Source organism: Budorcas taxicolor, chromosome 6, assembly GCF_023091745.1.
Source record: "Budorcas taxicolor isolate Tak-1 chromosome 6, Takin1.1, whole genome shotgun sequence".
In the NCBI taxonomy this organism is placed as follows: Eukaryota; Metazoa; Chordata; class Mammalia; order Artiodactyla; family Bovidae; genus Budorcas; species Budorcas taxicolor.
Genome location: NC_068915.1, coordinates 88,663,584 through 88,680,042, shown reverse-complemented (window position 1 = coordinate 88,680,042; position 16,459 = coordinate 88,663,584). Strand labels below are relative to the sequence as shown.

At 39.9% G+C, this 16,459-nt stretch overlaps 1 protein-coding gene across 1 annotated transcript in view; it reads right to left on the bottom strand.

Annotated features, from left to right (window-relative positions):
• Nucleotides 1–772: 772 nt before the first annotated feature.
• LOC128049545 (alpha-fetoprotein-like) overlaps nt 773–16,459 on the bottom strand; it is a 48,096-nt gene continuing 32,409 nt past the window's right edge. The window contains exons 13-14 of the mRNA XM_052641778.1: nt 9,015–9,147; nt 773–817 (exon numbers count right to left, since the gene is read on the bottom strand). Coding sequence (XP_052497738.1) covers nt 773–817; nt 9,015–9,147 — 178 coding nt within the window. The remainder of the gene's footprint in view (nt 818–9,014; nt 9,148–16,459) is intronic.

Below are 16,459 nucleotides of genomic sequence, written 5' to 3'. Positions count from 1 at the left end.
TGAAAAGAGCATTTAATATTTTCTCTAATCAAAACTGTTCATTTAGTAAGCACTAAAATATCACTGCTTTTTTTTTTTTTTTTTTTACTTCCTTACACACAAAAAAAGCATCTGGAAAACTAAGTCCAAAGGATAAGTTCTTTATGTCTTTCTCCCAGGAGTTCTGGGGGAAAAAAACTGCTGATACACATCATCACTGGAAGTTCAAGTTAATACGAACATATTGGGATTCCTTGGTGACAATGTCCGCATCACATATCCAGGGTAAAGATGAACGAGAATACTGTTACGAAAGTAACTTTCTTACAAAACCCATTTCATTCAGCTCGTCAATAATTATTTTCAGTAGTGGTATGGATAGAAACCCGAAGTGTCACTTTGGATCTTTTTCATTCCAGAAACCCAGCAGCCAGGTCCCAGCTTGATGTGGCATGTGGCATCCTATTATATCCACCTGAGACCTTTGAAAGCCACATATCCCCCCACCCCACCGCCCTGCCCTTGAGTTCATATTTCCATTGCTGCTTCTGAGAAGTAGAAAGTTTATGAGGAGAAAAGAGGTTGCAGAAGAGTTGCAATAAGTAGATTTCTCTGCTGAGTAAGAAACTAGAGATTTAGTCTAGATTGGTTAGTGTTCCTGAGTAGCATTGTGAGAAGATGAAAACTGACACTATTGATTTTTATTCTGAGTATTAAACATGCACTTCATTATTCATGAGAAACAAAATGCAGTTCTCAACAAAGATCCTACGGTGACATTTCCTGGAATCATTTAGCCTCCCAAAAGAAGCTGGCACTTCTCAATCAGTTTGGACCCCTAAAAAATAAATAAATAAATGAAGCAAATAAGCACATCTGTGAGAAAGAGAACACAGCTAAACAGCTCTGACCCCCAAATAGAAAATCTTTGAGTTCCCTGTTGCATGCCTGAGATATATCCTAATATGCCCACGACTCAAGTTCTTAGAATAGAATTGCTCGTAGGTCTAGTCCCTTAGTTTAAGGACTTAATTCACTGCAATGACACCCATGTTCAAGACCCCAGATTTGGCTAAATAAAAGTTTGCTTCCTTCTCACTAAAGTATTGCACTCTTTTGCTGCAGAGTGAAAATGAACAATCAACATCAGCTTCACATTGCATTTTAAAACAGCTCTAGGGTAATCCCATAGTACATATGTACTCAGTCACTGAGTTGTGTCCAACTGTTGGAAACCCCATAGACTGCACCCCAGCAGGCTCCTCTGTCCATGGAATTCTCCAGGCAAGAATACTGGAGTGGGTTGCCATTTTCTTCTCCAGGGGATCTTCCTGACCCAAGGATGGAACTTGAGTCACCTGTGGCTCCTGCTTTGCCAGGAATATTCTTTACCACTGAGCCACCTGGGAAGCCCATATGTGTGTCTGTGTGTGTGTATACATACATATGTATCTTTTAAAAATATTGATGTATTTATTTGGCTTGCCAGGTCTTAGTTGGAGCACACAGATCTTTAATCTTCATTGCAGCATGCAGGTTCTCAGTTGTAGCATGTGGAATCTAGTTCCCTGACCAGGGATCAAATCCAGGCCCCCTGCTTTGGGAGCACAGAGTCTTAGTCACTGACCACCAGGGAAGTTCTCTTATTTAGTCTTTTTCAGATTCTTTTCCATTATAAGTTATTACAATACACTGAATATATTTCTCAGTGCCATACAGTAGGTCCTTGTTTATTTTATACACAGTAGTATGTATATATTAATCTGGAACTTCTAGTTTATCTCCTTCCACCCCCTGCTATCCCCTTTGGCAATCATTGTTTGTTTTCTATGTCTGTGAGTCTATTTCTCTTTAGGAAATACATTCAATTATATCATTTTTTTAGATTCCACATAGAAGTGATATAGAATGCTATCTGTCTTTCTCCATCTGCCTTACTTCACCTTGTATGATGATTTCTAGGCCCATCCATGTTGCTGCAAATGGCATTACTTCACTCTTTTCTTGACTTAGTAACATTCCATTGTGTGTGTGTGTGTATATATATATCACATCTCCTTTATCCATTCATCTGTTAGTGGGTATATTTATATTGCTTCCATTCCTGGCTATTGTAAATAGTGCTGCTATGAACTGCGGTGCATGTATCTTTGAAAAATTAGAGTTTTCATCTTTTCTGGATATATGCCCAGGAGTGGGATTGTGGGGTCATGGTAGGTCTCCTTTTAGTATTTTTAAAGGAAACGCCATACTATTTTCTTAGTGGCTGCACCAATTTACATTTCTACCAATAGTGAGGGAGGGTTCCTTTGTTTTCTCTCCAGCACTTCTTATTTGTAGACTTTTTAATGAGGGCCTTTCTGAATGGTGTGAGATGATACCTCACTGTAGCTTTGATTTACATTTCTCTGATAATTAGCAATATTGAGCATCTTTTCCAGCTAGCCATTTGTATGTCTTCTTTGGAGAAATATCTGTTTGGGTCTTCTGCTCACTTTTTGACTGGGTTATTTGATCTTTTGATATGAAGCTGTATGAACTGTTTGTGTATTTTGAAAATTAATCCCTTGTCAGTAGCATTGTTTGCAAATATTTTCTCCCAAGTCCATATGTTGTCCACATAGGAGGCTACTAACCTATCATCCGTCTGAACTTTGGAATAAATATTGCTTGTCTATTTCTCCACATCCTGTGACATACTTTTCAAGACTCTACATGCTAGGATATCGCAATTTGCCAACATCCTTTCATCTCTTTTGAAGTCCCAATTCAATAATAATAGCAATATACCAGAAAGAATAAAGCCTATTGAAAAACCCACCATCAATGTAAGAGCTGTTGATGAACTTCTGAAAAATAAAGTCATTGATATGATATTAATCAACATCTCAAAATGCAGAGATAGGAGCTCAGAATAGCAACATGTAGAGATATTCCAGCAGTAAAAGACCAGAAAGTCACTGATTTCTGAGCTACTTCTGTTCTTACCTGCTGCTCAGTCCATTTTCTAAAGCTTCCTTAAGATTTCTGAAATCACTACTATCTTTTCAATATACTATTTTTTACTTAAGTTATCCAGAATTTGACCATATTATTAACAACTAAAGAATTCAAGCTAACATACAGCTAAAAAACAAAACTGTGTAAATATATGGATAAAATAATAATTTAAACATAAAAGGACACCAAAAGTTTTTCTCCTGGGTGCCCATGCTGAAAAAATACATAAATACATTACATGCTTAAGAATTTAGCCCAGAAAAATTTAATAGAATTCAAGAAAAAACATAAAATGGAATTTTAGAAATAGTCCGTTTTACCCAAAGTTGTACTAGGAAGAGGGGCTTCCCTGATAGCTCAGTTGGTAAAGAATCTGCCTGCAATGAAGGAGACCCTGGTTGGATTCCTGGGTCAGGAAGATCCCCTTGAGAAGGGATAGGCTACTCACTCCAGTATTCTTGGCTTCCCCTTGTGGCTAAAGAATCCGCCTGCAACGCAGGAGACCTGGGTTCAATCCCTGGGTTGGGAAGATCCCCTGGAGAAGGGAAAGGCTACCCACTCCAGTATTCTGGCCTGGAGAATTCTTTGGGCTAGTTCATGGGATTGCAAAGAGTCAGACAACTGAGTGACTTTCACTTCACTTCACTTCACACTAGGAAGAAACTTTCCATGGATAGTCAATTCTAGAAATAACTAGGTCCAAACTGAAAGAGTAAGTCAGAGGACTTTTCAAATATAGTTTTAAGATGATAAAATATGCTATTACAAAAACTGTATGATTAAGACCTGATACAACTTAGCGGTATGATGAAAGCAGATGTTTTGTTTCTCAATATGGAAAAAGAAAGGTAATTAGAACCTCTCAAGAAAGAAGGATGTATTAGGAAATCATAGCCCAAATATGTAAAACTAAACAAATGTGGCATATTTTCTGCATTTGACAATAAGAAAAAAGACTTCATTTAATATTGGTATTTTTTAAGCAATACCGGATAAGTTGTTGAACTAATCCATTCATTGTATGGCTGTAAATAACATTAAAGTTAAACGCACTATTGAATATACTATTTATTGGTTTCCAGTTGTTAGCATCAACTATTGACAAACTGTACACTCCATGCACTTTGCAGAAGGGCATGGCCACCCACTCCAGTATTCTTGCTTGGAGAATTTCCATGGATAGAGGAGCCAGGCGGGCTACAGTCCATGGAGTTACAAAGAGTCAGACACAACTGAAGCAACTTAGCACACATACACCTTATATTAACAAAGCAGGATAAACAAACCTAGGGTGTGTGGAAATAATGGCATAGCTTTAAAAAGGAAAGCTGGCAAAGAAATTAAGGAAATTTAGATGTTAATTATGTTGTGGAAAATCACTAGATGCTGACTGAAGTGTAAGAACCAAGGAAGAATATAATCAATAAAAGAAAAACACTTTACCTAAAAATATGTTAAAAGTCTACGAGTGGTATTGTTGAAGTCAGTGTAAACACACTATATTCTTTAAGTGATAGCAATATTTTAAGAAGTTACTAAAGTAATAACACTAATCGCTAGGAGTACTAATAGGGAAGATTTAAATTGCATATCTTTTGGGAATGGGAAATGTACCCTGCTTTTCTGTCTGAACTCTTGCTTTACTCATGTTCATGTATTACTTATAAAAGAAACTAAATGCAGTATCTCAGAATGACTTTATCCAAATGATCGAGATATCACATTGCTTACTCTGATCCTTGCTTTTTCTCCAGAAATGCATCCCAGGATTGCAGTAGCTTTAATAGTAGACCCATCAAACTATAAGCAGAGGCTACTTAAAACAGCAAGTCTTTTCACATGAACTTGTGTTGAGTCACAACTAAAAGCAGAGCACTGCTTTTCTTATTATTAAATTTCATATATTATTTTTCAAACTATGATTTCAACCTGCCCAAATTTCTGCTACTTCTTGTTAACGTTTTTCTATGTTATATTCTGTTGGCTGACAGATAATTATCTCAGGCTATAATTATCATTCCCCTCTGACCTGAGTATTTTTCTTCTTAAAACTGCTGATGTCTGCAATTCACATTATTACCTCATGAAACATGAGATTCCTTTTCTTTGGAAGATTCAATTCACCTTGTATGGCTGAGTTTCTTATTTTATTCCTTCTTTTCGTTTCATTCTTATTCTTATTGACATTCCAACATTAACTTCGGCTCACTTTTTTCTCCCTAGAATTTTCCTGCATTCTGGTTTACTTCTCAGAATGTCTTCCATCTTGTCTAAAAATGTTTTATCCTCCCACCAGTCATAGCTAGAAAGGCAATCTTCAAGCCTGCCCACTTTATCTTTTAGCAGGCAGAACAGGTTCACATAATTTACTATTCAAACAAAGAAAATGCCTGTAGGTCCCTGCAGCAGTTAGTCTAACTGGAAAATCTACAGACTGCTAATTGGGTAAGCCTCATCACCTCTAAGGCTTCACAAGTGGCACAGTGGTGAAGAATCCACCTGCTCATGGAGGAGACTCAGGAGATTCGCATTCCATCCCCGGGTTGGGAAGATCCACTGGAGAGGGGCACAGCAACCCACTCCAATATTCTTCCCTGGAAAATTCTATGGATGGAGAAGCCTGGTGGGCTACAGTCCATGGGGTGACAAAGAGTTGGACACAACCAAGCACACACAGACTTTACTTGGGGGACTTTGGAGACTCCCAGAGTCACTAGGAATTATTCCTTTGCACTACAGTCAAACCTAGGCCTCTTCCACAAACAGAGACACACAGAGTCACACAAATTCTTGCTGATAAGATTCCAAGATATTATATTCCTATATTCTATATTTTCGATTATATAGTCCTGTATTTTTTGCTAAGCCTATTCATATAACATAATGTTATTTTTTAATATTCCAGTCTTACCTTTTTTATTTAATGTCCCCAAATTCTTTCACGTCTTTTCATAAATAGGTTACTTTTCAATTGCTTCATTATTTTTGTTACTGTCCTTGGTTCCAACTTCTCACTAGGAGTTAGATATATGAAAATATTGGGAGGGGACGGGGGACTAATTTATGATTATCTACTTTCACCCTAAAGTGGTTCCTCAAGTGTTCTCCAAACCATAGCATCAGCAGCTCCTGGGAACTTGCCAGACCCCACCCCAGATCTATTGATCTATTGAGCAGAAATCCTGTGAGTAAAAAACACTGATTTTCTTTTAACAAGAGAGAAGTTGCCCTCCAAGCAACTCTGATGCACACAAATATTCCAGAATCACTGCCTCAGAATAATCATAAGGAGATAAAATTCATGAAACATTATAGATGATGTATAATTACAGATAATAACCATTTTTTATCGAAGAAGTTAATCTAGCAAATGATAGTTAATATGATATATTCTTCAGATAGCTCCTATTTGCTTCCTTAATATGTGGAGGAATCCTAAAGCAGAGGGGGAAGGGAGGAAATTTGGGCTTTTCAACCATTAAGTTGAAGGTTGCTGTTCGACAAAAAGTGTTGGACAAAGCACACAGAAATCTTCCTATCGTGTTATTGGTGACGTAGTTCCAGCAAGAAGTATTCCTGTTCAAAAGCAAGAACATGTCAAGAAAATTCTCTAGGGAATTCTTAAGTACAGGCCTTTCTGAAAAAGGGTTTATGAGCTGACTCATTGGAAAAGACACTGAAGCTGGAAAAGACTGAAGGCATAAATAGAAGAGTGTCACAGAGGATGAAATGGTTACATAGCATAACTGACTCAATGGACATGAATTTGAGCAAATTCCGGGAGATAGTGAAGGACAACAGAAGCCTGGCGTGCTGCAGGCCGTGGGGTTGCAAAGAGTCAGACACGACTCAGCAACTGAACAACAAGAACAAGTGTTAATTATATTTATCATGTTGTAAATCATATCCCTGGCATTTGTTTCCCTCATAACTGATTGCTAGTTTGTACTTTTTGACCACCTTCTTCCCCATACAAAGATATTACAATATTATTAACTAAAATATATATAATATATAAGATATATAATAAAACTACAATAGTTGTTATTATTATTACTGTTGTTACTCAGGTAGCAATGTGTTTTCCAAATACAGAAAGTAAAAGGGCTTTAAAATGAAAAAATGAACATTCGTGACTGTTTTCATTTTGTGTATCAGCTAGTCTGGCAGTCAGCAAAGTTCTTATTGTGAACAGCCAGATATTTGGAACTCTGTAGTTCATTCAGTCTCTGTCACAACTACTCAATTTTACAACTATTCAATTCTGCTGTTTTAAGAAGCCGCAGACAACATGTAAATAAATGGGCAGGGCTGTGTGCCCACCCAACCTTATTTACATAAACAGGGAGTGAAGCTAAGTTAGCCAGAGGGCGGTAGTTTGACTACCTTTTTGTCAAGGCTATGAAAGTGAAAGTGAAAGGCTCTAAGTGGTGTTCAACTCTTTGCCACCCCATGGACTATACAGTTCATGGAATTCTCCAGGCCAGAATACTGGAGTGGGTAGCCTTTCCCTTCTCCAGGGGATCTTCCCAACTCAGGAATCAAACCCAGGTCTTCCACATTGGATGTGGATTTTTTACCAGCTGAGCCACAGATTATGGCTATTATTCAGTCACTAAGTGCTGTCTGACTCTTTGCGATGCCATGGCCTACAGCACACCAGGCTTCCCTGCCCTTCACTATCTCCCGGAGTTTGAGTGAATTCATGTCCATTGAATCAGTAATGCTATCTAACCATCTCATCCTCTGCCTCCCTCTTCTCCTTTTGCCTTCAATCTTTCCCAGCATCAAGGTCTTTTCCAGTGAGTCAGCTCTTTGCATAACGTGGCCAAAATAAAGTAGCTTCAGCTTCAAAATCAGTCCTTCCAATGAATATTCAGGATTGATTTCCTTTAGGATTGACTGGTTTGATCTCATGGCAGACCAAGGGACTCTCAAGAGTCTTCTCCCACCACAATTCAAAAGTACCAATTCTTTGGCTTAGACTATAGATATGTGACTTTTAACATAAGCACATGTACAGTTTAGTTGAAAAAGTAGAAAAGAGCCAGCTGGATTCTTTACCAACTGAGCTGTGAAGGAAGCCCAGAAAAGAGCCACTGAAGGTAATTAAGGCATTTGTGAAAATTGTTACCTGTGAAAATGTTTCCCTAGGCCATTGCTAAACCCCAGCCTTAACTAGCCCCAACCTGTTCTGACTGTAAAGGCTCCTTTATTATATATATATTTTTAACCATATACTTGGATTCTTCTACTCAGATACTATAACCTACTATAACCAAATTTCTGTTTCTCACGTCATATCTGCAGGAGAATGGCCATTCCAGGTCCGGTCCATGAATTTACATGAATTTTCTGTGCCTCAGAGTGATAGTAGGATCTCCATGATATTCTTAGAAATTTAAGTCACACAACTTTACCATCTTATGAAAAGTCATTTGCTTGTTAACTGTATATAATTAGATTGATAACACAAAACAATCACCTGGTAGTCAGTTTAGTGGATATGCAGAGACACTTTTTTCTGATCATAGTTTCTCTATTCTTCAACCCCCTATCCTAATGACCTACCACTGAGAAAATACAATCCTTTTCACCTGGTTTCCTAGTTAAGCCCCAAACTACCTTTAGTGACTCTTTCTGATTGTGCCCCCAGAAATTTCTAAAACAAAGCTACAGCTTGCCCAGACAGGCTTTTAAACTGTTATTCGTTTAAAATTTCTCTGTATTTCCACGGACACCTTTTCTCTACAGTGACCAGAGTCTTGCTCATCCTTCTTCCCCCCACCCCCACTCCGAAACATCTCAGTTCATCTGAGATCAATGACTTTCTGTTTATCTCTTTTCGTGTCTAACACACCTAGTTTCTGCAAATGAACATAAATATTAGTGTATCTTCAACCAAAATACTTAGTTACACCAGTCCACTGAGACTGTGATTTTCTCCCAATCCATTCATGACTAGAACAGAGAATTTTTTTTAAACTTAATAACCTCTAAGAATGCTAAGAGAATAAACAAGGAAACAGGGATACCTCTTCTTGGAAACACGTTTCACTTTTCTCTGCTTGGCAGCATATCTCCACCAGGTGAGCAAAATTCACAATAATTGATTGGAACTGCATCTCTGCTGCGTTTGGTTTCTGCTTCACAAGGTTGCTGAGGAGTCTGAATAAGAAATGAGTGGCAAAAAAAAAAAAAAAAAAGAACAAGCACTCACTGAGTTCTAGAAGGCCAGCTTGCAAACCTGCCTTACTTATTGAAAGCTGCACACCACCCACGCCTTTGCATAGCTCTCACTCTCAGGTTTAAAGGATCTGAAAATGACCTGATGTCCTTACAGTTTTCACAATGTCTATCTCCATCTTCATGTTTATTCAACATTTTTATTCAAGCACATCTCATCAATATACCTATTATAGTAAATTTAATTATCTTTATGTAATTATTAATAGGACAAATACTTTTTTCTATTTTTATTACATTGGGTAGAAAATAGGTTATACAATACATTAGCTTTCCCTATAGTATTTCTTGTGAACAACATTTATCCTAAAAAACTAACTTCCCAATAAATATTTCAAATATAACACACCCGGACATTGAGGGCCCTTTATATGTTATTAATGATAAAGCCAATACACTAATTTGAAACTTTAGTAGTTTGACAGTCAACTCAGATGTCTCTTATAGAATAGTTTCCCAACAACCATATACATGTCAGTGATTCAATCACTTTGAATATCCAAAATTACAACCTAGTGTCTATCTATTTAATAAAAGATGTTGTCTTTTTTTTCTGATCAAGAAAGATTTAACTACAAAGAAAACAAGGTATGAAGAGTAGGGAAAATGTACCTTAATCCATATATTATTGCTTACCCCTCAAAAAACCTTTGCTTGGTCTTCATTTTCAAATTCAAATTGAAAACACCTAGTGGCCTTATTTAGTGAACAGGTATAATAAAAATATCTCAAAGCTTCAAGTAGCTATTTCTATGACACTCTAAACCAGGGATCAAACAAATATTAATATTTTAGGCTTTTTCTACCAAGAGGCAAAATTAAGGATATTATATAAGTCTTCTATCACAAGACAGAGAACTCCAGCCCCACCCCACCTCTAGGCTGGGCTGCCCTGGGTGGCTGGCAGACACAGTTTGTGCCAGTTCCCATCAAGTAGAGATGATGGTGAAGAAGGACCAGCCAGCAGAAGAGCAGGTGTGCACCGCATCAGTCTCACTGTCCAGCCCAGTGACAAGCCCTTCTCTTCTCCCTGAGGTCTCAGTGCAGGCAGCTGGTCCAAAGCAAGGTGACTCTGAGTCGCCTGACTCCTGGCCTGAGATGCCACCAAGCCTTTGCTGCCTGACAGTCGTCCACAGTGAAGTCTCCAACGTGTATGTGACACCACCGCAGGCACTGGGCAAAGCAAGCTGCAGCCCAGGCAGGGAAGCAGGAGTGCAGTTGGGAACAATGGACAAGCCAAGGTGGCCCTCTGCAGCTCCCAGGCTTGGCTCATCCAAGTGGTGCCCACAGGACCCACAAAAACAGCTCTGGCCAGATGGCCGTAGAACGCTGATCCCTCTAAACAATCGGACAGATACTTAGCTTAACTGGATGGCCCTTTGAACATACCTCTGATCTTCCCATTTCAGCTCCGCCCTCTCCCACCTCCACCCTAGCCCCGCCTTGATAATGGATGAAGGTGGACCATCAGAAAGGCTGAAAAGAATAAGGAAACACAAGCCAAGTTTCTTTTCAGAAACTATTATTAATACAATATGAGGTGGGTTTGAGAAGCAGGCAATCACTGTATCCTCTGAGCATCAGCAAAACACAGTCAAAGGACTAGGAGATTCTAATTAACTCCATGTTAACCCTAATTCTAAGTCCTGGGAATCTAGAAAGAAAAATCAGAGAGGGGACAAAGACAGATGTACAAAAATATTCATTGCCACAATTTATGACACTTAGGAATTAAAAACAATTTTCATGCCCAGCAACAGGGAATAAATTCATTATTGTACCCACGTGTTCTTGTTGTCGTTTAGTCACTAAGTCATATCCGATTCTTTTGCAGCCCCATGGACTATAAGCCCACCAGGCTCCTCTGTCCATGGGATTTCCCAGCCAAGTATACTGGAGCGGGTTGCTATTTGCTTCTCCAGGGGATCTTCCCAATTCTGGGATCAAGCTCACCTCTCCTGAATTGCAGGCAGATTCTTTTTTGCTGAGTATTGTACCTACATACTGGAATACTAAAAAACCATTAAAATGGCTGTTTTGAAGACTAATGTGTACATTATGTTTTTTAACTACATTAAAAAAAAAAAAACAATGAAACAGCCAACATCTTTTGAGTGTATTGATATTTGCTAGGTTTCAGACAATGTGCTGATAATTTCTAAATGCTACCTAATGTACTGCCCTCTGTCACCTCCTTAAAATAAGGCTCTGTGTCATCTCAACTTGGTAGGAGTAGTTTCAACTCCTTGGGTATAGTATAATTCTGAGCAAATATAAAAAGCCAATGCAGTGAGCTTCCCTCTCAGAAAGCACTTGAGGATTGAGAACTACTTATGAGAACTTGTCCTGAGACAAGAAGTCAGGTTCACAGACTTCCGCCCTTTAAGAAAGGCCTGGGCGTAGAAGACAGGAGTAGTTCAGTGGTTCCCCAGCTGGGCCTCCATTAGACTCGATTCTGAGTTATGTGGAATCAGGGTAATGCTTTGAAAGGGGGCTCTGTGAGTACTTTCACTGAAGTCCTGCACACCATTAAGTCACAGAGCTGCGTCGCATCAGTCGTGTCCGACTCTGTGCGACCCCATGGACGGCAGCCCATCAGGCTCCCCTGTCCCTGGGATTCTCCAGGCAAGAACACTGGAGTGGGTTGCCATTTCCTTCTCCAATGCATGAAAGTGAAAAGTGAAAGTGAAGTCGCTCAGTCCTGTCCGACTCTTAGCGACCCCATGGACTGCAGTCCACCAGCCTCCTCCGTCCATGGGATTTTCCAGGCAAGAGTACTGGAGTGGGCTGCCATTGCCTTCTCCCACAACACTGACTAAACAAGTACAATCCTGGGGTCTGGGGAAGATATTATTTTTTCCCTGAACAACAAGACATAAAGCAGCTTTGTCATCCCTTGAAAGGGATGTAGTCTGCTGCTGAACAGGAGACCACAGTACCTGGAGGGCACGGCTGATCCCAGTGGCTGATCCCACTCCCTGTGTGGGAGTGGGGCCAAGGATCATGCCTGGAGAATTCAGGGAGTGAGGCGACAGGAGTTTCCTAAGCGCTCCCCTGAGGACTCAGACCTAATTGCTGGAACCGAAGCTCTGTATAAGCAGGGAGTAGCATGAGTGCAAATTTGCATTATTAAGCATTCAAACCACAGATGGAGGGACAGAGGGCAACCACGGGAATGTGAACTTGTATACGTGTATGACATTCTATACTCCTACACTGTATATATATTTATTATGGGTATCTCTGCAGTGTTGGAATAAAAGTATTATGATTTTCTTCTCTTTTCTGTATTTTCTAAATTTTCTGCAGTGATTATGTATTACTTTAAAAATAAAATATATCAAAATTTTACAAAGAAATATGGCATCCCACTCCAGTACTCTTGCCTGGAAAATCCCATGGATGGAGGAGCCTGGTAGGCTGCAGTCCATGGGGTCGCTAAGAGTCGGACAGGACTGAGCGACTTCACTTTCACTTTTCGCTTTCATGCATTGGAGAAGGAAATGGCAACCCACTCCAGTGTTCTTGCCTGGAGAATCCCAGGGACAGGGGAGCCTGGTGGGCTGCCGTCCATGGGATCACACAGAGTCGGACACGACCGAAGTGACTTAGCAGCAACTTAGCCACACAATAGTATAAGCATTTCTTTTCCTATCCAACTGTTCTGCATATATTTGACCTTTTTCTAAATTATTTTTGATTAAAGTATAGTTGATGTATGCACATATTCAACTTTCCCATTAGACCTAAACTTGATCCCACTTGAGAGGAAACACTGCCTTGTGTTTCTGTATCATTCAAGTCTGTGCAATTATGTATGATGCATAGTCAAAACAGTTGATACTGTCTTTGAATACTAATTATCAGTTTTTAACACATTGATTATTCAAAGTGAGAAATATAGGCTATTTTCCACTGGAATTTTGGTGAATTTTGTCTCAGAATATATTTTCCCACAGAACCAGTATTGCTCATGATGCTGAAATTCACTGAGCAACCTATAAAAGCACAGGATAGCTTCAGCCCCAGGGTACAAAAACTAACCACCACGTGTACCTACATAGAGAGACTACCCTATTTTCCAGCACCTACTGGGGCTTCTATGAATTTAGAACTCTAAGTAGCCAAAGCCAGTACAGGAGGGGCAGAGGCTTTACCACAAGTTCATGCAAAATCTGGACTTCTCTTTCCTTCCAATGTCATGAAAATGGCACAAACTTTTCAGTCAAACTTAATTCAGCTCAAGTTAGGTCCTCCACTCACTAGTGTGTCTGATGATGGGCAAAATACTTGGACTCTCTGACCCTCATCTACAAAAAGAGAATTTGAACACCTATAGCATTCACCTGCCAATGCAGGAGATGCAGGTTCAATACCTGGTCCAGGAAGATCCCCTGGAAAAGGAAATGGAATCCACTGTAGTACTCTTGCCTGGGAAATCCCATGGACAGAGGAAGCTGGCAGGCTACAGTCCATGGAGTCGCAGAGAGTCAGACACGGCTTAGTGACTGAACAACAGCAAACAGTACTTTGCAAGGTTTTTGTAAAGACCAAAAATTACTGTTAAAAGACTGAGTACAGTAACCGACATACTGAAGGCACCCAGTACATTAATGGCAAAAATAATATGAGTAATTATATTAATTATTTCATCAAATGATGGCAAAGATAATGAATAATTATAGTAATAGCACAACTTGCAACTGTCTGTTTCAAATTATTGGTTGTTTCCAACAGTTGTCTCCCTTCTCCCTGATTCCCACAATAAATGTACATTGTCACAACTTCTTACCTATTTACCCATTTACTCATTCAGTAAATAATGGATGAGCATTTTTATAACTTCCCTGAGGATTTGACTTGTAGATTAAACAATAATAGAGAAGACAGAGGAGGTAGGCGGGCTCCCTCATAGGTACCCTTCTTCTCTTTCCTCACAAGCTTTGGGATTGCAGGTGTCTTCATAGCTTGGCTCCTCCCTGCCCCTCAAGTTTCAATCCCCAGAATTTCTTTCCTCTCGTTCACCTGTGCCTCAGACACACTGAACTGTTGTGCTCTCCTCAATCCTGTTAGAACTGGACATGGAACAACAGACTGGTTCCAAAGAGGAAAAGGAGTACGTCAAGGCTGTATAGTGTCACCCTGCTTATTCAACTTATATGCAGAGTACATCATGAGAAACGCTGGGCTGGAAGAAGCACAGGCTGGAATCAAGATTGCCGGGAGAAATATCAATCACCTCAGATATGCAGATGACACCACCCTTAAGGCAGAAAGTGAAGAGGAACTAAAAAGCCTCTTGATGAAAGTGAAAGAGGAGAGTGGAAAAGTTGGCTTAAAGCTCAACATTCAGAAAACGAAGATCATGGCATCTGGTCCCATCACTTCATGGCAAATAGATGGGGAAACAGTGGAAACAGTGTCAGACTTAATTTTGGGGGCCTCCAAAATCACTGCAGATGGTGATTGCAGCCATGAAATTAAAAGACGCTTACTCTTCGGAAGGAAAGTTATGACCAACCTAGACAGCATATTCAAAAGCAGAGACATTACTTTGCCAACAAAGGTCCATCTAGTCAAGGCTATGGTTTTTCCAGTTGTCATGTATGGATGTAAGAGTTGGACTCTGAAGAAAGCTGAGCACCGAAGAAGTGATGCTTTTGAACTGTGGTGTTGGAGAAGACTCTTGAGAGTCCCTTGAACTGCAAGGAGATCCAACCAGTCTATTCTAAAGGAGATCAGTCCTAGGTGTTCATTGGAAGGACTGATGCTAAGGCTGAAACTCCAGTACTTTGGCCACCTCATGGGAAGACTTGACTCATTGGAAAAGACTCGTGCTGGGCGGGATTGGGGGCAGGAGGGAGAAGGGGACCACAGAGGATGAGATGGCTGGATGGCACCACCGACTCGATGGAGATGAGTTTGGGTGAACTCCGGGAGTTGGTGATGGACAGGGAGGCCTGGTGTGCTGCAATTTATGGGGTCACAAAGAGTCAGACAGGACTGAGCAACTGAACTGAACTGAACTGAACTGCAGCTGGCTTCTGCATGCACTTCCCCAGAGCCACCAACAGAGGGACCACTGAGCTTCCAGAGCAGACAGAAGCAGCTTATCTAAACAAGAAACACTCACTGGTCTAGGATAGGTAAGTGGGGAAAAAGGCTCCCATTATGAGAATGCAAGTCCGGGAATGAGATTTAGAACAGAGGTATCAGCATCGTGTTACCTTTCCTTGACACTCTGAATATAAAAGCTGCCTTTTCCATAGCTGGGGACTCTGTGACATTTGGAAGCTAGACGCCAAACCCCCCATAACTTGTCAGGTACTCCTGATCTGCTTGCAGTGGGTTTATCTCCTCTCCACTTCCTCCCACCTCCACCTCCCCATCTCTCTACTTCTCAACCTGACTGCTATTAAAAATTCCCCTAATTCTATGTATTCCTTCAGTTTTCAATTTTTCAATTTGCCTTTTTAAATCTTAGATCCTATTTTTAATCCTCAACACCAAATTGTTTCCGGTTCTTCATCTCAATGATATTGATCTTTTATTTTCATTACATCCATCCATCCATCCTTTCATTTGAAGCACACTCTAATCTTAAGTTTTAACTGTAGTATGTCTAACCCTTCTATCTTAAGTCTTAACCCTTCAACCCTGCATTTTTCTTCACTGGATTTTAAATTCTTTTCTCTTGAACCAGCATTCTCTTTCTATTTTCTCTATCTTATCGCATGACTTTATTTCTGCCTTCTCTTTATAATCATGCTGAATTTTGTCTTTTCCTTCCAGGAAGCTCTTCATTTTTTTTTTTCTTTTCATGTGTATGAGGACTTAGGCTTTGACAATCAGCCAGAACTATATAGGAGAGAGCCCCTACCACTTCCCAGGAAATGGAGGGCTTTGTCCAGCCTGGCTCTTATTTCCCAGTATGTATTTTCCCAGAATGTTCTAAAAATCTCTACATTATCAGTCTCTATGTTATTGCTTTCTCCATACAGAAAACACCATGAATTCACCAGAACAGGAATGCTTCCTAGTATTTCATACTTTTTATTATCTAGCCTTTACATGAACAGTTTCAAGTTTTAAAAATTATAACCAGCATTATAACCCTTTGACAAGGACACACTAACAGCTACATGTTGGTTGTTAAGCATATGTGCTCTGAGCCAGAGAGCCTGGGTACCAATTCCAGGTCAGCAGCTTATCACCTACTGCATGATCTCATCCC